The following is a 22211-nucleotide window of genomic DNA, read 5'->3' on the forward strand; positions in this document are numbered from 1 at the left end:
AACCAACAGCCAAGCTAACATTATACTTAGACTGTCCCTGTTCCATTTAGGAGGAAGCCCAGTGTCGTCATTACTAATTAACGTCTTCCTGGGTAGCCAGCCAATGCAATAAGACAAGAATCGCAAAGAGCGGATTGTGGAAAGTAACATCATTATGTTAACAGGCCAGTACAAGGATAGACTCACTGTGATGTCACAGACTGGCTGCCTGTCTTTTTGTCTTTGAAGCTTCATCGGAAAGCAGCCACACCCATTTGTTTATACTTTGTGTACTCCCACGTTCAAGCTCTAATAGCTGGAAAGCCGTTGAAAGTTGTGTAGAGAGAAAAAGTGCTTGGGGACACAGGTCCTGCAAAATCCAAAATCTTTACTTCCTACCATCGACAGGAAAAGGGTGCCAACTTTTTCTAGTGTGCTCCTTGGAAACCCAAGGATAGCAACTATGAAAATCTTGGAGGAGAGTTTGGGAGAGCAGGTACAATGTAAATTAAAAAGCCTGGTGATACACTAGCAATAGAGTAGAAAACAGAGGAGACAATCCCTTGGTCCCTGTCATAATTGACAGACCACTTGGGTAACCCCACGGAGAATTAACTGTACAGGAAAAAAGGTAAACGTCTGTGGAGCTCTCAGATTTTCCGGATACACGTGAAAGACTGTTTTGAATCATTGATAGAAATCTCACCGGCTGTGTTAATATCCTTAGTGAATAAACAGGGTAACAGTAGGAACAGTGAGGAAAGTGCTAGAACATCATAGAAGAAGATGGACGAGTTCCTTAGAGAAACACAAAAGACGGAGGAAGGAAAGACAGGTTCACCTGGAGTGGTGTTAGGAGTTAACAAACAGAGCAGAAGGGCCTTGTTTTTCAGACAGTCTCTTGGGTTGGAAATCTGCAAACCAACAAACAGACAAAACCCAAAGAACCCTTTAACCCTGAGTACTGATGAGGTTATCCCGAGGTGCATTTGAGGGGCTGCTGGGGAGACCCCCGATCAGTTGAAATGTCTCGGAGAGTAGTTTCGCCGTGTGGATGAACAGGCACAGCCTAGCGATTTCCCTTCTAAGAGTCTAGTTTTAGGATCTGATAAGACAGTCTGACAGTGACCAAAGCGGTGTTGATAAGAGCAGAAGACGCTGAGATCCTCCTAATACAGACATCCTCTGAGGTCCTGTGGGCTCAGTTCCAGACCCACCCTCGTTAAGATGGGTATCACAGTAAGCTGGTCTCCTGAATTTTTTGGTTTCCCCAGTGCCTGTAAGTTGATACCAGACTGTAGTCTGTTAGGAGTGCCTTAGCATCACGTCTAACAAAACAGCACACACACCTTAATTTAAAAATATTGGTACAAAATGCAGACCATCCTTGGGGCTTCCAGTGAGTCACAGATCGCCGTGACAAATAGGATGATAATGAGAAAGTTCGAAACAGTGTGAGAGTCCCCGAAGGTGACTCGGAGACACACAGGAAATGTTGCTGGAGAATGGTGCTGGTAGACTTGGCCTGTGCTGGGTGCCACACACCTTCAGTTTGTAAAAATGCAGGATTTGCAAAGCACCGTAGTGCCAAGGGCAATAAAACGGGGGCATGTCTGTATTAAATAAAATAGGAGGATGGTTCGTAATTTATGGCTCGTGCATTAAATTGAGCATTTTCCAATTTTCTGCGTTGAGCATGTGCTCCTTTCCTAACGGGGAGGGAAAACCTTCCCACTGAAAAAGACAAAACGTAAATTCTGTACTAAGTACTTAAGGCGTTATGTTTGAAGGAAGCTCTCTGATGCATGTTTGCAGCAGAACAAGCGAACAAAGGTTTACAAAACTCGCTTGGTCCTCATTATAACCTACACATAACATTTCTAGGAAAAAAATTACCCCCGGGAAACAGAGGGCAGCGGAACGATGAGTTGTTTAAATTTTCTCTGTGCTTTTTGTGTATGTGTGTTTATAAATTTTGAGGGTTTTGCATTTATGTCTTAATTTCTTAATTGGGGGGGGGATGTGTATGACTGCATGGTTTTATCTTTTCTTTTCTTTTTTTTTTTGAGTACCCTTACCAACCTGGGTGGTAAAATTTTTTTTTTTTTTTTTTTTTTTTTTTAACCTAAGAATTGAAATGTAGTCACTTCTATGAGGTAGATGCCCTCTAGGGTCATAAGAATTAGAAGATGGTGTCTTTCCTGTTTAGATAGGTGATGCTGGCCAGTAGTTTGGGCTGCTGGGCTCATGCCGTTTGATAAGGTTCCTGAAAAGTTAAGACTCTGACATGCTCTGGGCATCTGGTCTTTAACACTTGACCCGGGGTGGCCAGTTAATCTGCAACGTGACAACCTAAAATCAAGCATGTTGAGGGGAATGTCCGTGTGTGTCCCCCACTGATGGTCCTGGAGCCCCCTCCCCTTGCGGGTGTCCTGGAAAGCTGCTCTGAGTTAAATTCTGGGCAACCTGCATTTCATTGCATCACCACCCGCCCGGTCCTTGGTTTTGAGACTTTTATCCCCCAGCGTCATTTTTTTTTTATCCTCAAGACGGCGATCGCATGACCGTGTGTGTATATGTGTGTGTCCTGCTGTCATGACAGGCCGTCGCGGAAACGCAGGGCCCTCAGGGACGTGGCCAACGTGACAGCGGCCGTGCCCACAGCTGCCGGTTTCCCCAACACCTCGACTAGCACGCCCACGAGCCCGGAGGAGCGCAAGCCTTTTGAGAAGGTGGTAAACAAGGAGTCCCTGGTCATCTCTGGGCTGCGTCATTTCAGCGGCTACCGTATCGAGCTGCAGGCTTGCAACCAGGACGCCCCCGAGGAGAGGTGCAGCGTGGCGGCCTACGTCAGCGCCAGGACCATGCCCGAAGGTGGGTGGGCTCATCGCCAGCGCCAGGAGACCTGGGCTCGCCACGGGGCAGCCCTCCGCCCGGTAGGCAGCGTAGATGGGTATCTAATCTGCCTTTATCGTTGCTTATTTTTGTGGGCGCCCAGCTTCCCCTAGCCAATGTACACCTTCAGCAGATACACAGACACAGATAGACACATACGAAATATAAAGTCAAATTAAGAAATACGTATTATGCATGGTATTAATCAGGGTTCTGCAGAGAAACGGAACCAGTGGGATATGAGCGAGATGGACAGACAGATAGATAGGCACGCAGACAGTCCCGTGAAGACGTTGAGTTTTACGCGTCCACTTCCCTCATGGGAAAGTTTCGCAAGCAGCTGGAGGTGGGATTTGATCCCCGGGGTCAGGAGCCTGCCTCTAAGCACTGCTCCTTACAGCCAAGGCAGACGACATCGTCGGCCCCGTGACCCACGAAATCTTCGAGAACAATGTCGTTCACTTGATGTGGCAGGAGCCGAAGGAACCCAACGGTCTGATTGTGCTGTATGAAGTCAGTTACCGACGCTATGGAGATGAGGTAAGACCTCCGGATGCTCGGGCGCGTCCCTCAGAGCTGTTGCCGGCTCCCCCCCCCCGCCCCGCGACCCCCTTCTCTTCTTAAATTCTGGCCCAAACACTTCTCCTGTTGAATGCATTGTCATTGGGACTCCACGCCTTGATTTAGAACTTTCCAGGGAGGTGGGTGAGAAATGCCGTTCTCCAGACTGACTTCCTCAGTTTCTCACATTTCAGCGCTGTCCTACAGGGTGAACAATGGCTGTCTGCATTTGTGTCCCTCCTGACATCACAGGAGACCCACTTCACTTCAGTCAGAGTTCTCTAGGGGCAGAGGGAGAGGGAGAAGCAAACTTCCCACTGAGCAGGGAGCCCAACGCAGGGCTCGATCCCAGGACCCTGCATCATGACCTGAGCCGAATGCAGATGCACCTAACCGACTGAGCCACTCAGGTTCTTATTAAGGAACTTTCCATTTCCCGGCAGACGCTGTGCGGGGTGGTGGGAGAACGCAGAGATGCCCGAGGTAATGGCATCTAAGAAGGACAGAAAAGGAGCCACGCTGTCCTGAGGGGTCACTGTGTGTCTCGCACATATGAAGCCGTGTACATGAGGTTTTATGTCCTTTATCATTTTTTATCACGCCTAAGGCATGATGAGCAGCCACTGCTAGGAAAAAAAAACAAAAACAAAAACTGCCAATTCTAATTCTAAGTTGGTGTTGCTTCTAAAGCTGCCTTGCAATTTCAGAAATGCCAAAATGTGAAAATAATACACCTTTCAGGACTGATGAGATGCAGTAAATCCTCAGAATAACCCAGTGAGCTTGGTCCGGAGGCAGCCAGGATTTTTTTGTCCAGCGTCCAGAAGAATAAAGTCAGGACTCAAACCCAAGACTGATGTTTTCATCCAAGGGTTGGCAGCTTTTTTTCCTGTCGAGGGCCAGATACGGACCATGTTTGGCTTCACGCACGGCTAAACGGCCTCTGTTGCAAATACTTAGCTCTGCTGTTGTAGCTCGAAAGCCGCCTGATAGAGGAGACGGATGCTCATGGGGATGGTTGTGCACCGGTGAAATGTTTTATTGCAAAAGCAGGCAGTAGGCAGGCGTGGGCTCCAAGCGGCGCCCATAACTACTGTGGGTGGATCACCATCTGCAGAAGGGCAGGGGTCTGCACCTGCTAGAGGAGGTGCAGGCTAGGGCTTGAATCCCCCTGCTGATGATTCTCCCCTTGACCGTGTGACTTCAGGCAGATGAGCCTCATCACCTGCTTGGGTTGCTCTGAGCCCTTCCCCCGTCCCAGGCACAGCACCCAGTCCTTTGCAAGCATCTGATGGAACCTCGAGGTGACCCGACCAGGTGGCATCTGTTAGTGTCTCCTTTTTTTGGCCAGGAGTGTGAACACTGGAGGAGCTGAGTGCCCTTGCTCAGGGTCACACGCTCAGCATCTCAAATCCAGACTGTTGGGTTCCGGAACCTACCATCTGTGGCTGAGGCCGGTCACTCAGGCCAGAGCTCATTTTCTATAAATGGCCAGAGAGTTTAAGTTTTTAGTTTTGGGAGCCATAAAGTCAGGCTTGGGCATGAGTGTTTTTGTTTTTGTTTTTTTTTAAAGATTTTATTTTTTTATTCGACAGAGATCACAAGTAGGCAGAGAGGCAGGCAGAGAGAGAGGAGGAAGCAGGCTTCCTGCTGAGCAGAGAGCCTGATGTGGGGCTCGATCCCAGGACCCTGGGATCATGACCTGAGCCAAAGGCAGAGACCTAACGCACTGAGCCACCCAGGCGCCCTGTTTGTTTGTTTTATAATAACAGTTTTACTGTGACACATTCGCATACCATAAAATACGCCCATTTAAAATACACAGTTCGGGGCGACTGGCTGGCTTGGTCGGAGGAGCGCGTGACTCTTGGTCTCGGGGATCTGATTTCAAGCCCACGTTGTGTGTAGAGATGACTTAAAAATAAAATCTTCACAATAAAATAAAATAAAATAATATTCAACATAATGGTCATCACTACACCCACATGGGGCTTGAACTCACAACCCCCCAAGACCAGGATCTCACACTCCACTGACCGAGCCAATCGTTACATCAATTTCAGAGTATTTTCCTAAAAAGTCCCCCCAGCCCCTGATCTCTCCTTCCTCGTGTCCCGCCAGTCTTTGTCGGCTGCTCACCTACTCTCTGTCTCTGGATATGCCTGTTCTCGCACCAGATCGTACAGCCCACGGCCCTCTCTTGCCGGCTTCTGTCATTATCATAATGTCTCCGAGGTCCATCCCCGTGGTGGCACGTGTCTGTGCTTCCTTCCTTTTCCTGACTGAGAAATACTCCATCACATGGGTGGACCACATTTTGTTACCCGTCACCCGTAGGCAGACATTCGGGTCGTTTTCGCCATCTGGCCGTTGTGAGTAAAGTCGCTCAGAGCGTCCTCGTGCAAGTGTTTGTGTGGACACGTGGTTTCCGGTCTCCTGGGCACGTACCACGGGATAGAACTCCTGGGTCCCGGGCCAGCTCTTTCCCCAAGTGGCTGCACCATTTTAGATCCCCAGCGGCAGGGTCTGAGGGTCCAGCTTCCCCCCGTGGTCGACAATCCATGTTCTGGGCCTTGTTTTGGGTTAGGGCCGTGCTGGTGGCTGTGAGTGGTGTCTCACTGTGGTCTTGATGTGCATTTCCCGGATGGCTCATTTGGGCCAAGTTTTGGGCCTTTCCCTGAACCCACGGGACTTGTCAGCTTTCGGGTGGCTTTGGGCAGTGAGGGTCGGCCCTGGAGCCGGGGTTGCGGATGGGAGGCCAGAACCCCCTCAAGGGGGAGGGGCAGCTTCCAAAGGCAGTTCCAGGGCGACATAACCTTCGGGATGTTGAGGGCAGCAGGGAAGGGAATATGGATTCCGGGCCGTGGGCAGCACGTTTCCACTGCAGACCCTCCGTGGTTTTCTTCCTGCTGCTGTGCCCGGCTCTTTCCTTGGAGTTTGCCAGTGTCGAGCACTGAAGGCCTCCATCCTAGGAACCCCTTGGTCCTGGGTGAGCTGGGAGTGTTAGTTACCCTGTTGGCACAAGTTCTCCCGCTGCCTGCAGTGCGTCTGCCTCCCCCTCTTCCTGGAGTCCAAGGGTCACGGGTACGAATCCCTGCTAGATCCTCAGCCCCACGTGGGGCAGCACCAACTCCACACAGACTGGCCCTATTTGCCCTTTAGGGGAACAGAGATTTGGGTAGGTAGGGGGCAAATAGGAGAGAGTGAGAGATTACCGTCACTTTAAAAAAAAAAAAAAACCCTTTTCATGGACAAGATGGCGAATCATCTCCCACAATCTCCCTTATTGCCTAGCATCGCTTTCATAAAGTAAGAAAATAATGCAAAAAAATTTATTACGCCCCATTAATAATACTGTTGGGGTATGATTTTGCCAGTTCTGCAAAAATTCTCTCCAGCATTTGGTGGGAGGTTTTTCTGTTCGTTTGTTTTTTGGTTTTTGTTGTGGTTGTTGTTGTTTTTCTGGCATTTGCTGGGTTCATAGCCAAAATCCCGTCTAGCTGCCTCACTTTGGCGGCTCTTTCTCCTTGAACCTCGCATTCAAGTCCTTTGCCGTCTTACCCTGTTCCCTCTCTGCCCAGGAGGCCCTGGACCTGGGGACCGCCCCCTCCCCCGGGGAGGAGCATCGCTTCTCACTGTTGGCGTCCCGTCTCCCGTCTCCTTCGCTTCAGCGTCTGTCGTGGTTTCGGGCTTCTGTCTCATTGGCACAGGCTTTCACGGAATTGGCTTCTTCACTCTTTGTCAGGTTTCGCTTCTCGTTTCCCTTTTCGTTTTTGTTTCTCGGTGTCTGGGGAGACAGCTGCCTCATTGTCTAGTTCCTTCCATTCATGGTCCCCTCGCCCCTCGCGGTGTGTGGGGACCCCAGCCGGCCTCGGAGGGTGCCCTTCCCCTCGGTCCCCCGACAGCACCTACCTTCGGTGTCTGCATTTGAGTATTTGCCCATTTCTACTTGGTGACTCATCGGACTTGGACGGACCTTTGGACCGGTGCCCCCAGCCCTGCCGTCACCCCGATCAGCCCGATCTGTTTTCTTGCTGTTGTTGTCACATGACGAGCACGGGAGTTTTTTGCGTTTCTTTCTCTGCCCGCTGAAATTTTCCAGTCCAGCTCTCTGCATGCACTATTAACTTGGAGCTGTTTTGGAAAGTTTTAAAAAATTGGCCGGTCGCGGGCAGGGTTCATGGTCTCACTTCCCAGGGAGCCTCTTGCCTCTTCTACTAGGCTCTGGATTGATCTCTGTTTGCACCCTTCTCACGGGGGCGCGTATCCTTTTCTTATCTCCCCTCTGTTTTCAGAGATTGAGGTAGGGCCCTGCTTGTTTTCAGAATGGTCGCATAAAGCAAAGCAAAGCCAGGCTGCACCAGAGGAAGGAAGGAGATTTACCGTGGGTCTTGAAGACATTAAGCCCATGCGTGCCTTTGGCTCTGAGGCCAGGAGATGTGGGGGCAAAGCCTGAAATTTGATTTAGGTGCTGTGGGTCTCTTCTTTCCTGGCCTTCTGGGACTTTCAAGAGGCCTGGTAACAGTGCCTCACAGTGGTTCCAAAAAGGGTAGGAGCCACGTGGTTCTGGATTGAACAAGGGTGGTTGGCCCAGCCACTTAAACCCGCTAGGAGAGCACCCACCAACCATTCGGTCTCTCAAGCAGCAGCCGGCGGACTATTTTTGTACGCCTGCCTGTGTTCGTACAGCTTCAGAGCTAAGAATCGCTTTCCTGTCTTAAAGTGGCTGGAGAAAAAAATGCCAAGCATCGAGAGAAAGATAGTGTGATGACACGTATCCACTTAACGTGAAGCTCAGCGTTGGGCGTCTGCAGCGTTCCGTGGGCACACAACCGCGTCTGCTTGTGGACGGATGTTATGGGTTTGGGGTGGGTCTCGGGGTGCTTTCGCGCTGTGACAGCAGAGCTGAGTGGGTCATTCGTGTGGGTGAGTGGGTGACCATCCGGCCCCTTTGACCGCAAAAGTTTGGGGCCTCCTAGCCCGCACCCCCGTGTCCTTGTCTCTAGCATGAGGCTGAGCCCCAGTGGGGTTGTCACAAGAAGGAAATGACCTGGTCCAGGTCAGACGCATGGCTTGTGGTTTAGGAAGGGTCAGATTTTACCCACGATGACAGCCTCCGCAGCTGCCTCCTTCCCCGGAGAGCGAGCGTGCGGAAATTGTGACGGTCCTGACGCAGCCCGGGCACTCAGTGTTCTGATGGCACCTTCCTCCCTCTGTGGCCTTCCTGCCAGGGATGGACGCTCCCGAATGGCCGAGAACAATCCTCACTCCTCCCCCTGTCTTCCAGGAGCTGCACCTCTGTGTCTCCCGCAGACACTTCGCTCTGGAGCGCGGCTGCAGGCTGCGCGGGCTGCCGCCAGGGAATTACAGCGTGCGAGTCCGGGCCACCTCCCTGGCAGGCAACGGATCCTGGACAGAAGCCACCTATTTCTACGTGACAGACTATTGTAAGTCTGGGCTTGGGGCTGGGCGTGGCAGGGCAGTTCAGAGGATGGCCAGGGAAGCTCGGAGGCTATGCCTGCTGGCCCCGTACTTGACCACGTCCCGGTCTGCTGGTGCTGCTGTGTGACCTGAGCAATGTGCTTGTCCTCTCTGAGCCTGTGTGTTCTTATCTGACCATGGGGAGAGTAAGGACCCCCCCAACAGCCTTGGGGGTAAAAGGAGGTTTCAGTGACATTATGCAGGTCAAGTGGCTAGCCCAGGGCATGTTAGATGAACACATTAGCTCTTGTTACTAGTGTCCTAAACTTGATTTTTGATGGGCTGTGCCCTCCAAGGGAGGACATGGGAGCTTGTCTGTGGAGTGTCAGATGTGCTCTTGATACGCAGGGAGTGAGTGCTGCCATCGGGTGCACAGAGCACACTGTGGACAGTAGAGTGGGAGGCTGGGGAAGCTGAACTGGTCAGGGACTGCTTCCTGGAGGAGGTGACATCTTGACTGAGACCCGGAAGAATGTACAAGTGGGGACAAAAGAAGGCGGTCATCCTGCAGTGTGGTCGGAGCCTAGACACTTGAATGAGTGAACAGATGACTTGGAAGGAGAGGAGATTCTAGACCAGGAGGAGTGGGAGCTTGCGACGGACTGGAGTGACAAGGCTACTGCTTGGCCGGCTGGATTTTCACATACCAGGCCTGGTGGGACTTCGGAAAGTGGGAAGTGACTCCTGCTGGGAAGGCTCCAGCCAGGGTCAGGGCTGGGATGAGCGCCCCGACACCAGCTGGGCGTGCAGCACCACCGTTCTGATGCTGCCTAAGGGGGTGAACACAGACCCTGCCAGGTTAAGAGCACAGTTCCCAGCCAGACGGGCCTTACTTCAGATGCTGGCTAGAAGTTGGGGGTTCTTCAAGCTCCCTGCACTTCCAGCTGACACCCCCCAGCTGGCAACAAACTCAGGGGTTCCTGTGACCTCCCCCGCCACCCCCAGATTCAGTCATTTGCTCGATCAGCTCATGGAGCTCAGGAAAGTGCTAGATTACAAGGACGGTGTTATTATAAAGGCTGTCAGTCGGGGCCACCCAAATGAGGAGACATACAAGGGAGGGTCGGGAGGGTCCAGGATGCTGAGCTCCTGTGTGTTCTCCCGGTGGAATCAGGACATGTGGCGGCATCCTCCTGGCATACCCGTGTGTTCACCAGCCGGGAAGCTCCTCTAGGCTTGGGTGTGGAGGGTGTCCCTCACTAGGCACTGCTGAACACATCGCTGTTGTGCGATGGAGCTCCATCTCCGGCCCCTCTGCTCCCTGGAGCAGCCCCTCTGGTCCAGCCTTCCAATCATGTGCGTGGTCTGCCAGTGACTAGCTGGCATCCTGGGTCATCTCATCTCTTAGCATAAGCTCAGGTCTGTTCCAAGGGGCTCGTCAATAATAAAGACACTCTTATTACCCAGGATATTTCAAGGATTTGGAGTCTCTCAAGAACCTAGGCTGCCATGAATAAAATTCCAAGGAAAATATCAAAGTGCGAAAAAAACGTTTGTAACATCATTGACAACAAGTTAATATCCTTGTTATAAAATGAATATATATATATGTAGTACATGAGTAGAAGATATAAATAAATCCTAACACAAGCATAGACGCCGTAAATAGCCAGCTTAAAAAGAAATATAAAAGATAGAAAGCACAAAAAAAAGTTCAACCTCAAAACCACACCAAAAGAGGGAGCAAATTAAAACAAGAGGTAATTTTTAACTTATCGAATTGGCAAGGCGTTTGTTTCTGTTCAATTATAGTACTCAGTGCTGTCCAAGAGTAGAGACCCATGGACATTCTTTTCATGGTTGGTGAATGCCACAATATAGCACTTTATTTTAAAGACTTTTATTGATTGTTTTGAGACACCAAGCAAGAGAGAAAGCATGAGCTTGAGGGGAGGGGCAGAGGGACAAGGAGAAGCAGACTCGAGCAGGGAGCCTGATGCGGCTCGATCCCAGGACCCTGAGATCATGACCTGAGCTGAAGGCAGACACTATCCTGACTGAACCACCTCCCCTAAAGCATACTACTTGAAAAATCCGTATCAAACATCTTATAAAGGCTCTGACTGTGTGAACCAGCAATTCTGGTTCTAGAAAATTATCCTGAGGAAATGAACAGAGATGTCCAGAAAAGATAATGTGTTTGAGGAAATGCAATGCAGCATTACTAAAGATGCCAAAAAGTCTGGAAAATTACAGTTCTTTATTTTCTCACAGGGAGGCAAGCAAGGAACTGGGGGTGCACATTTTAAGGAGGTGCTCACCCCCAGGGGCTGACCCTGTGTCTCCGTGACCCAGAGCAAGAGCTCTCAAATTTTGCACCCCGGGTGCTTCCCTTTCTCCACGGCCTGGTTCCGTGGCCACGGGAATCGGAGGCTTGAGCAGGACTGTGGGGTCTGGGAAGCCGAGACGGGGGTGCAGCATGACTCGCAGATTGTGTCTCCAGACCTGCTAAGTCCCGGCCACTTGGTGGTCTCCAGTTTCCCTGCTCCTGAGGAAAGAAGGGACAGGGAGGAAGCGACACGCAGACACCCATGTGTGGCCAGTAGGTTCCCTCTTCTCATGTCTCCTTCAACTACCAAATATTGATGGAGACTTTCTGTGGCCAGGAGCTGCCGGGGAGGGGAGGAGGCAGTTTGCTGGGACTTCAGGGAGGGACCGGAGGTCTCAGGGTATAGCCAGCCACTGAAGGCAGCGTGGGGCTGTGGCTAAGCACGTCCACAGATGGGCCCGGCTTGAAATCCCTGCTCCACCGTGGGTCCGCTCTGGGGTTTGGGGCAAGACCCCTCCGGTCTCTGAGTCTCTTTTCCCAGTCTAGTGGTTGGTCTTAGTCACAGCCCCTCCCACCATGGCTTGTGTGACATTAAATAAAATCAACCAGCACAGAGCACTTCACTTAGCGCCTGGTGTTTTCCTAAGTGTTCAGTAAACCTCTGTTGACAGGAAAGACCTTAGGGACCAGGGACCAGGGTCCCTCCGTGATTCCTTAGAACGCATTTTCCTCCTTGGCTCGGGAGAGTCTGAATATGGGAGTGTGTTTATAAATGCAGACAACTCGGCTTTACATTGCAGATTTTTTAAAAAAGGAAAAAAAAAAAAAGGCTCCATAGCATTTCTTCCCTAAATTGAAGAGGGGAGGACCTGTTAGCATACAGGGCCCTTCCTGGTGAATTTTTCGTCTGTGAGAGGTGTTGTTCGGATGAAAATCGGCTGTTTAATTTGCGGAGCCCACTGCAGAATGAAAATGTAGGGCCCTTTGTTTAAAAATTATTAAGAATTTTTTTTTTTAAAGATTTTATTTATTTGAGAGAGAGAAATAGAGCACAAGCATGAGTTGGGGGAAGGACGGAGGGAGAGGGAGAAGCAGGCTTCCCGCATACGGGGCTCGATCCCAGGACCCTGGAATCATGACCTGAACTGAAGGCAGTTGCTTAAATGACTGAGCTACCCAGGCGCCCCTAAAAATTATGAAGACTTTCAAGACAGTGGCAGTGGGGCGTTAAGGAGCAAGGCCTTTCAAGTGTGGGGACTTGGACCATGGCCTGGGTTGCCTGCCTGGGAAGCTGTGTGGACTGGCGGTGGGCGGTGTGGTCTGGGGGTCGGAGCCTCGGAGCCTGCCTTCCCGCCCCATGGAACCAGCCAGTGTTTTGGGACTGCTGGAAAAGAAGGGCTCAGGTGACCAGCGGAGAGGCTCGGAACAAGAGAAGGGGCAGGAGCATGTGGCTTGTCATTACAGGCGTAGATGTGATTTGCGATAGGAACACATTTTGATGTGAACCATTTGTCTTATTCTATTTCAGTAGATGTCCCATCGAATATTGCAAAAATCATCATCGGCCCCCTCATCTTTGTCTTTCTCTTCAGTGTTGTGATTGGAAGTATTTACCTGTTCCTGCGGAAGAGGTGGGTACGGCCGTGTGCGGGTAAATGGTTAGACGGGCTCTCCAGGAAAGCAGGCGTGCCTAGATACAGAGGGAGCGCTAGCTCAGTTTATTGTCAGTTTGACTGATGTAAGGGATGGGCGTGGCCTGCAACTTACAGCTAAAGATCGTAATACAGTTCGCAACGCTCAATCATAAATGATCACAAATGCCCTCCCGCTGGTTGATGGTCACCAAATGCTTTGGTTGATTCCCCCCGCCCCACCCCTGAAACTTTGTCTCTGTAGGCAGCCTGTGGTTGCCAGGGATGCAGGAACATGGCTCCAACCTGTTGACTGATGCTTTGTTTTCATTAAAGAGGAAGGTAAAAATGAACTAAGATGTGGAGGTTCATCATCAAAGAAGTGACTTGGCTTGGTCAGGTAGTGACTTTTAGATACCGAAGGAATGTTTTCTCAAATCACGGAGATGACTTTTTTTTTTTTTTTTTTTTTTTTTAAAGATTTACTTATTTTAGAGAGCACGAGCAAGAAAGAGAGGGAGAAAGAGCAGGAGGAGGGTCAGGGGAGACAGAGAATCTCAGGCAGACTCCCTGCTGAGTGTGGAGCCCAATGCAGGGCTCCATCCCATCTAGAGAAGGCGCCCCAACTTTTAGTATCATTTTATGTAAATGTCAGCCTGTATCTTAATTTTTGGAGGATGATTATATTAACAGCCCGCTCTCCAGTTTCCCGAAAACTTAGCTATTGTTTCTGCTGAGCTGGAATGAGAACAGCAAAGGGCGAGTGTCTTTCAGGTGTTAGTAAGGACAACTGTAAATTACGGTTCATGATCCCATGTTCATGCATATTTAAGTAGCCATCTGATGGGCTTGTACGACACCCCAGACCATATCCAGGGTCACAGGGATGCTGTTGCTAAGGGCTGTCATTGGCCTTGGGGAGCTAAACCCCGCTTCGAGTGACCCAGAGCCCCTTGAGGATATCAAGCTAGAATATTTTCCTTCTTCTCTTCCAGGCAGCCGGATGGGCCGCTGGGACCGCTGTATGCATCTTCAAACCCTGAGTACCTCAGTGCCAGTGATGGTGAGTACCATCCCCGTACCCTTGGGTGGCCAGAATCCTGCCTTTTGGGGTCCCTGGCTATCAGTGTCAAGTGCAGGTCAGGGGTCGGCACCCAGGGAGACTGAGCTGAGACCTCTCACTCACATGAGCTCACAGACCTGCCTCTTGCTGCGAGACCGTATTACCGAGAGCAGCCAGGCACCCGCTGTCTGGCACCTGTTTGGCTAGGCTGATCTAGCTGGGCTCACCCCAGGGGCTCGGCTGGGAGGCTGACAGAGAGTCAGGTGTCCCAGCTGTTGGGGGAGTAGGGAGTGGAACCCGGGATACCTGTGCCAGAGACTGCGCGGAGGGTCAGAGCCAGAGGGCCGTGCACGGACTTGCTGTCCAGGTTGGCAGGTGGGGGTCAGGAGCCAAAATGAGACACGGGGTAAGAGGCAGGGAAGACAAGAACGAAGGGTGAGATGGGGTGCGCAGGCGGCTGTGTGGGCACGGGGGACGCATCCGCTGCTGGCAGGGGCTGAACGCGGGTGGGACGCTGATGCCAGCACCCGAGTGTCGGACTGACACCTGGATTTCCCTGGATCGTACCGAAGCATGCTGGGCGGCCCCTGCAGATGACGCTCTCCTTCCGAGGAGAAAGCGTCTGCCGCATTGCGAGTTTCTAAAGGACTTCACGCAGCAGGAATCAGAAAGTGACTTTGGAGGCGTGAACGCTGTGGCCGGGGGATCCTGGGGGGATGTTTGTAAGGACGCCCAGGATGTGTTCTCATCAGGTCTGCTGAGGGGGTGTGGGAGAAGGAAGATAAGAATGTTTATTGTGGTGTGCTTGGCAAGGCAAGGCAGGGCAGGGCAAGACCAAGGACTTGCTATTTTGAATGATTTGAGTGGGTTCTGGGGTGTGGAGGCTGGCCCTAGGGTGATCGAAGCATCTAGAGAAGAGGGTGAGGGTTTGGGCTCTGGATGGTGGTTTTGCAGGTAGAAGGTACTGTCACAGGCCAGTCATTTAGGGTCTGTAGGGATTGGCCACCCTTAGGGGGTCAGTCCCTCCGGGGTCATCGAGGCCCCAGATGCTAAAACGTCAGAGTAGGGAAACTGGAAGAGGGTATCATGCTGGGTGGGGACGTGTGCAGGGGCCAGGAGCAGGGGGAGTGGCCGCAGATGGAGGAGCTTCCTCTCCCGGCTTGGGGATGGCATTGTTACTGCACATCAGAGGTGGGAAAGCTCAGCCTCAGGGCTGCCGTCAGACCCCACGGGAGGGGTGAGGCCGGGAAGGCTGCACAGGGCTGCCTCTCCACCCAACTGCCCCGCTTCCTTCTGGGAACGCAGCCATGGCCGAGGCCACAAGGGTGGCCCATGAAAGCTGGAAACTGGAACTCAAGGGTCTCTAAGGCTGGGAAGGCCTGGGCCAAGGGGCGCTCCCAGGGAAAGACCCAGGCTCAGAGCGCTGGCGGACAGGATACCCACGGATCATGTGTGTGTGCTCATCTCCTCCAGTGTCCTTGCCTGGGGCCCTGGTGACTGTATCGGTTGCTGGGGCTCCTGGAACAAACACCAGGGACCGGATGGATGGCTTCAGAAACAGAATTTTAGTTCCTTGCGTTTCTGGAAGCTGGGAGTCTGAGATCAAGGTGTCAGCGGGATTGGTTTCTGCTGAAGCCTCCCTCCTCGGCCCTGTGTGCATGTCTGGGTCTGAATGTCCTCTTCTTCCGAGGACTCCAGCCACATGGGATTAGACCCTCCCCACTGACTTCATTTGAACTTGAATTGCCTCCGGAATGGCCCTGTCTTTAAATACAGTTACATTCTGCGGTACCAGGGCTAGGACGTCAACATAAATTCTGGGGAGGGACACAATTTATCCCCGCTTTGGGGGAAGGCTGGTACCTTTTTGGCTTTTCTTATGAGGCCTCTGTGCATTTGTCTGCAAATCGTTTGCTGCATAACAAACCACCCCAGAGTTAGTGGCTTGCAACAGCCAGTGTTTGTTAGCTCGCAGTCCGGTGGGTCCGCCAGCTGGGATCTGCTAGGCTGGACAGATGTTTTGATCTCGCCGGGGCTCCTCTGCACGGCCGCAGCCTGCCTGCCGATCCACTGGCCCTGGATGGGCTCACTGGTATGGCCAGCGGTTGGCAGGCTGGGTGGTCTCCCATCCCCTTGGCACTTGGCAGAAAAAACAGCCTCAGATGGGAAGTAGAGTTGTGGGGCGGCAGGGCTCTTAGCTCAAACTGAAAGGACAAGGAGGAGGCGGGCCCAGCTCGGCCCAGCTCAGGTCTTACTAGCAGGTCTTCCCTGGACTGATGGTGGCTCCATCCCAAGCCTCCGCTGCCCCCTCCAGGAAGGGCAGGGGCCCACGCCTGTCCTGTTCTTGGCTCTGCGCCCAGTGCCTGCTTGGTACAAGGCCTGGACCACAGAAGTCCCTTCATGAACATTCCCCTGGTGGGGTGGGGGGCAGTTCCAGCGGGAGGCGGCTGGGGGCTCCCCGGGGGTCCGCCGAGGACACCGTGTAGATCAATGAGGAGTAGTGTTCCCATGTTCTGTGTATGTGCCGGACGAGTGGGAGGTGCCTCGGGAGAAGATCACTCTCCTGCGGGAGCTGGGGCAGGGCTCCTTCGGCATGGTGTACGAGGGCAACGCCAGGGACATCGTCAAGGGCGAGGCGGAGACCCGCGTGGCGGTGAAGACGGTCAACGAGTCGGCCAGTCTGCGGGAGAGGATCGAGTTTCTCAACGAGGCCTCCGTCATGAAGGGCTTCACCTGTCATCACGTGGTGAGTCCCACGTTTGCCCAGAAGCAGACAGAGACGTCCTTTTGTGCCTACTCCCCGGTTCCCCTTCCTCCTCCTCCTGCCCAGAGCGGGAGGACTCTGGGTGTGGACCCCTGCCTGTCCCCTGCTCCGCTAAGCACCGTAAAGGTGTGGAGGAGGCTCCCTCCCTCCTCCCTTCGCAAACCCCACCCTCTTCCACCTTGCTTTCCAGAAACTTCCAGAAACTTCTGTCCAGAAACTTGTTTTCCAGAAACTTCTGTCTCTTCCCTCTTCCTGGTGCCTTTGTGACTCCGAAACACCATGGATGGTTCACCCCATCCCTGCCCCCACTCGAGCCAGCACAGACTCTCCCTGCTCTGCTGTTCCTTCGTGGCCCCACAGCTTCTCATTGAGCCTTGTGTCCTTTCTTCCTTGCCATGCATAGCTGAGGGGATCTGCTCTGTGCTGAGCCTGTCTTGTCTCCTGGATGTGGCAGATTCCTGTCCTTGGGGAGAGTCCAGGACAGCCATGGAGACAGATCCTAAGCCCAATAAGTTCCTCCTGGAGGTCATTAGGAGCCAATGCTCTGGCGGGTTGGAGCAAGAGAGCAGAATCAGGGGGCTGGGCATTTGGGAGTGGGGAAGGTGTGCTAAGGACGGAGGGACTGGGCCATATGGACCCGGGAGGGAACAGCAAGTGCAAAGCCTGGGAGGTGGGCACGTGCCTGATTTGCTCCCCCGAGGCTATCTCCCAGGGTCTGCCTTGGAGTGTTGCTGTATAGGGCATGTCCCTGTGCTCCCCACCGCGCGAGACCGAGAGTCTTGAATTCTCCCTCCCTCCCCTGGTGCCTCTGCCCCCGCAAGGCCCTGACCCTGGCATTGGAGCCAGACAGAGCCGGGATCCCCACGCAGGGTGCTGTGTGTGATGCCGATGTCATACGGGCAGACCTTGGTGATGGCAACCTTCCCCGGGACCCTTACCCAAGATCTTCGCTCCGCAGGTCCGCCTCCTGGGGGTGGTGTCCAAAGGCCAGCCGACGCTGGTGGTGATGGAGCTGATGGCCCACGGAGACCTCAAGAGCTACCTCCGCTCCCTGCGGCCGGAGGCTGAGGTGAGCGGGCTCTGGGGACCCGGCAGGGTGCCCGCTCGTGGCCGCAGGAGGCCGGGTCCCTGAACCCGACCCCTTGTTTCAATTTTAGAATAACCCCGGCCGCCCTCCCCCTACCCTGCAAGAGATGATTCAGATGGCAGCGGAGATCGCCGACGGGATGGCCTACCTGAATGCCAAGAAGTTCGTGCACCGGGATCTTGCAGCCCGGAACTGCATGGTGGCCCACGATTTCACCGTCAAAATTGGAGGTGCGTCTGGCCTTCTAGTTGGAAGTGTGTGGCCCAGGCCCAGTCTGATTGCAGGAGATGTCTGTCCTGAGCAGGTCAGTCTTTTCCAATAGTACAAAGAGGGCCTGGACCTCGGTCTATAATTTAATTGCACTTGCTCATGAACTTGGCTCATTTCCTGCTCTGGATAATAGTGGTGTTCCCCATTGGTGGAAGCCACCACACTGGGAGCCAATAGATGGGACTGATGATCGGTGAGTCACCACGGTTTTTCTGCCCTCACACAACACCCACCCCATGTGGCCATGTACAGCCAAGTCAGCTTAAATTAACTGAAATTAAAAATGTATTCCTTGGGCTGCGCTGGCCACATTGCAAGTGAGCGGTCGCCACCTTGAGCCTGGTGGCTGCCATATTGGGCAGAGTGAGCCTAGACGGCATTCGTCATCATGGAAAGTTCGACTGGACGGGGCTGTTGAGAAATGAACAGTAAAATAGTGCTTGTATAAACAAGAGAAGGAAGACTGGGCATAAGAGGTCTGAAGGAAATAAAGAGTCCATGGTAGAGAGGAGAGAGGCTTCTCTCTGTAGGGAGGCAGGCTTTTGGCCAAATCTTGTGGGATTAGTTGACCTAAATGAATGACAGCTTCCCAGGGGGCTTTCCAGCAGATACAAAGGCCTTACGCTGGAAGCATGGCTGGTGTGGTGTATTAGAAGGAACAGGCAGGGGAGCAGAGCAACATGAGATGGGAGGTTAGGGAGAGAGGCAGGAGCCAGACCTGGAAGGGCTTTATTAATCAGGGAGTCATGGAGCCATTACCCTAAGGAGCCAGTGGGAAGCAGAAGTAACGTGATTCTACTTATGAACCCAAATGACATTATCAACAAGGGAAGCCAGAATATCATCCTATTTATAATCCCAAGAGAACTTATCCTCCGTTAGCCATGGGAAGCAAGAAATAATATGACCCTATTTATGGAGCTTCTCTTGGGCATTGGGCTGTCAGGGTCAGGGTGTAGGGAAGGTCCTGCAGGTAAGAGGTGGCTGTGGGGCCGGAGTGATGGGGAGGAAGAGCTGGGTTAGAGCGGATGTGGAAGAAGAATGGGCAGAACATGCCGATGTTTTAGATGTGGGTATGGGGAAAGGGGTATGGTCAAAAGGGGGCTCGACCCTAGGTCTTGTGCTGGGCAGCAGGGTAGTGGTGGGGCCGTACCTAGTGGAGAAGATCAGGTTGGCTGCGGAGACGCCATGCTTTGGTTTGGGATGCGTGTAAGGTCGTGGGTGGGAAGGAAGTGTTGCTGAGAATGGGGTCCCCAAGCTGTGGGCTGAAACATTGCTTCTTGGCCACTTGGTGCTTTCTTTTCCTTCCCTTTACGTGGTGGCCTATCCTTTCCCTCCACATCCCCATGAGTACTCTCAGACTATCCTCATGGGATTTGGCTACCACCCAGGTGAGCACACACCTGGGGCAGGTAAGCCCATCTGAGGGCTCTACCAGGTGCGGGGCAAGAAGGAGACACCTGGACTGTAGGCTGAAGGTTAAGACCACGTGACCCCTTTGTTGTCAGACTTTGGGATGACCAGAGACATCTATGAAACGGATTACTACCGGAAAGGAGGCAAGGGTCTGCTCCCTGTGCGGTGGATGGCACCGGAATCCCTGAAGGACGGGGTCTTTACCACTTCTTCTGACATGTGGTGAGTGGTGGATGGATTGGTGGACACGGTGCTGGGCTTGGATCCCGGGGTGTTGCATTAGTGCGACTGGCAAGAGGGGAGCCAGTTAAAACCTGCCTTCCTCACAGCCCCTTGATCAAGAAAGCAGAGGGGATGTCATGTTGGAAGGACCCTTGTATGGCCACTTATGTTCAGTTGAGACTAATCTAGGCTTTTCTGAATGCAGCATGAATTGTTTAATTAACCAGCCAACCATGTTCTCAAAAACCAAGGAGGGGTGCGTGCGCGCGTGCGTGTGCGTCTGTTTTAATGGCTTCTTTGTTACTACTTTGAACTGTCGTTGGCAGGTCCTTTGGCGTGGTCCTCTGGGAAATCACCAGCTTGGCAGAACAGCCTTACCAAGGCCTGTCAAATGAACAGGTGTTGAAATTTGTTATGGATGGAGGGTATCTGGACCAACCCGACAATTGTCCAGAGAGAGTGTAAGTGTAGAAAGACTGGGTGCTGTGTGGGCTCTTCATCAAAAAGGCGTTGCCCTTTGGTTTGTGTGTCATATGTCTACATGTGTGTTCATGTTTGCATGTTGTGTCTTCGCATGGACACTTTTTTGCACATCATACCTATACACACGTTTGTGTTTGCATGCCATATCTTTGCACAAATGCTTTTTTGCATATTGTGTCTGGAAGGTTGTAGAGAAACCGCACAGCATTGGTTACCATGGTTACCATGGGAGAAGGAAATTGGGTAGCTCGGGTGGGATGTTTATGTTTAACTCTCTGTCCTTTATATACTTAACATTTTGTCAGGGAGTGAATACAATCAGACATGTCTGTTATATCGCAACAGAATTGGGGGAAAAAAAGAAATCAGAAGCAGAAACATTAAAATTATTTTTGGTCAGGGATATGTGTTACTTATTTCCCCGCTCCCCCAATTTTTGTTGTATTTTGGTCATAGAAAAAAAAGGGGGGCACCTGGGTGGCTCAGTCAGTTAAGTGTCTGCCTTCGACTCAGGTTGTGATCCTGGGGTCCTGGGATCGAGCCTCACATCGGGCTCCCTGCTGAGCACGGAACCTGCTTCTCCTCTCCCTCTGCCACTCCCCCTGCTCATGCTCTCTCTCAATAAATAAAATCTCTAAAAGAAACTTAAAGATAAATTAAAAAATGAAATGACAGTAGCAATGGAAATTTGAGATGATGCCTATAAAAATATTTTATAACTCAGTAGATAAGATAAGCCTATGTTAAAATATTAAGTATAAAGTGTGTGTGTGTGTATTAATTTCCAGATGTCTTCAGATAGAAAAGGCAAGAGGTTAGATCTGAAGGAGAGTTGTGTGCAGACTATATTTTCCCTGTGTTTTGGGGGTGTTTCCTCTCTACCATGAGACGGTTTACATATGAAGTCCATTATCAGTGTTTCTTAAGAAAAAAGTTTGCCCTCCTGGAAAATCTAGGGGGAAAGGCCATTCTGAGGTTTCATCCTCCAAAGAATAAGACTGTTAATTTAGAAAACCCAGTTGGAAGGGACCTTATGTGAAAAAGAGTACAAAGCAGAGTTATTTCGAAACTCTGAGCAAAGAATTTCTGAATGTAGTTTCATGAGAGTCCTTTCCTGGTCCTTAGTAGCTGGCTGCATCGTTCCAGGACCAGGGAGATTAGGTAGGCCCTAGGGCAGAGGTCCACACGCTTTCTAGAAAGTACTGTAAATATTTGGAGCTTTGTGGGCCCTGTGGCTCCCTGTTGCAGCTACTCAACTCTGTCAGGTAGACAGAAGGCAGCCGTGAATGGTGCGTAAATGAGGAGGTATGTCTGTGTGCCAGTAGAACTTGATTTTATTTTATTTTTTAATGTAATTTTATTTTTTCGGTGTTCCAAGATTCATTGTTTATGCACCACACCCAGTGCTCCATGCAATCCGTGCCCTCCTTAATACCCAACACCTGGTTCCCCCAACCTCCCACGCCTCGCCCCTCCAAAGCCCTGTTTGTGTCTCAGAGTCCACAGTCTCTCATGGTTCATCTCCCACTCCGATTTCCCGCAACTCACTTCTCCTGTCCATCTCCCTATGTCCTCAGTGTTCTCTCTTATGGTCCACAAGCAAGTGAAACCATATGATAATTGACTCTCTCTGCTTGACTGATTTCACTTAGCATAATCTCTTCCAGTCCCGTCCATGTTGCTACAAAAGTTGGGTATTCATCCTTTCTGATGGAGGCATAATACTCCATAGTGTATATGGACCCCATCTTCCTTATCCATTTGTTTGGTGACTGTGGCCATTGCTGCTATGAACACTGGCTATGAACACTGGTACAGATGGCCCTTCTTTTCACTATAAGATAACTGGGAAAAAAACCTAACCATAGAGGTTAAGGATCTGTACTCGAGGAACTGCAGAACACTCAGTAGAACTTTGTTTACAGAGACACTGCAGAGGACCAGATCAGGTCATCTGGGGACAGGGAGAGGTAAAATAGAAACCCCAGACCCTCAGCACCTGCACTGTGCGTGCTTGGCTGAGTCGGCTTGTACACCCCTGCTAGCACCCTGGACAGCGCCGGCACCAAGCCTGCAGGATGGCTGCTCAG

At 51.8% G+C, this 22211-nt stretch overlaps 1 protein-coding gene across 4 annotated transcripts in view; it reads left to right on the forward strand.

Annotated features, from left to right (window-relative positions):
- INSR (insulin receptor) overlaps positions 1-22211 on the forward strand; it is a 128007-nt gene that overhangs the window by 100313 nt on the left and 5483 nt on the right. For 2 of the 4 annotated variants that reach the window (XM_059388899.1, XM_059388901.1), the window contains 10 exons: positions 2582-2853; positions 3275-3414; positions 8723-8882; positions 12717-12816; positions 13812-13879; positions 16381-16625; positions 17602-17712; positions 17801-17960; positions 19509-19638; positions 19965-20099. In XM_059388899.1, coding sequence (XP_059244882.1) covers positions 2582-2853; positions 3275-3414; positions 8723-8882; positions 12717-12816; positions 13812-13879; positions 16381-16625; positions 17602-17712; positions 17801-17960; positions 19509-19638; positions 19965-20099 — 1521 coding nt within the window. Of the gene's footprint in view, positions 1-2581; positions 2854-3274; positions 3415-8722; positions 8883-12713; positions 12817-13811; positions 13880-16380; positions 16626-17601; positions 17713-17800; positions 17961-19508; positions 19639-19964; positions 20100-22211 lie in introns of all 4 variants that reach the window. The other 2 variants (XM_059388898.1, XM_059388900.1) reach the window with 1 other exon arrangement.

The sequence above is a fragment of the Mustela nigripes genome, chromosome 2 (assembly GCF_022355385.1).
Source record: "Mustela nigripes isolate SB6536 chromosome 2, MUSNIG.SB6536, whole genome shotgun sequence".
Lineage (NCBI taxonomy): Eukaryota > Metazoa > Chordata > Mammalia > Carnivora > Mustelidae > Mustela > Mustela nigripes.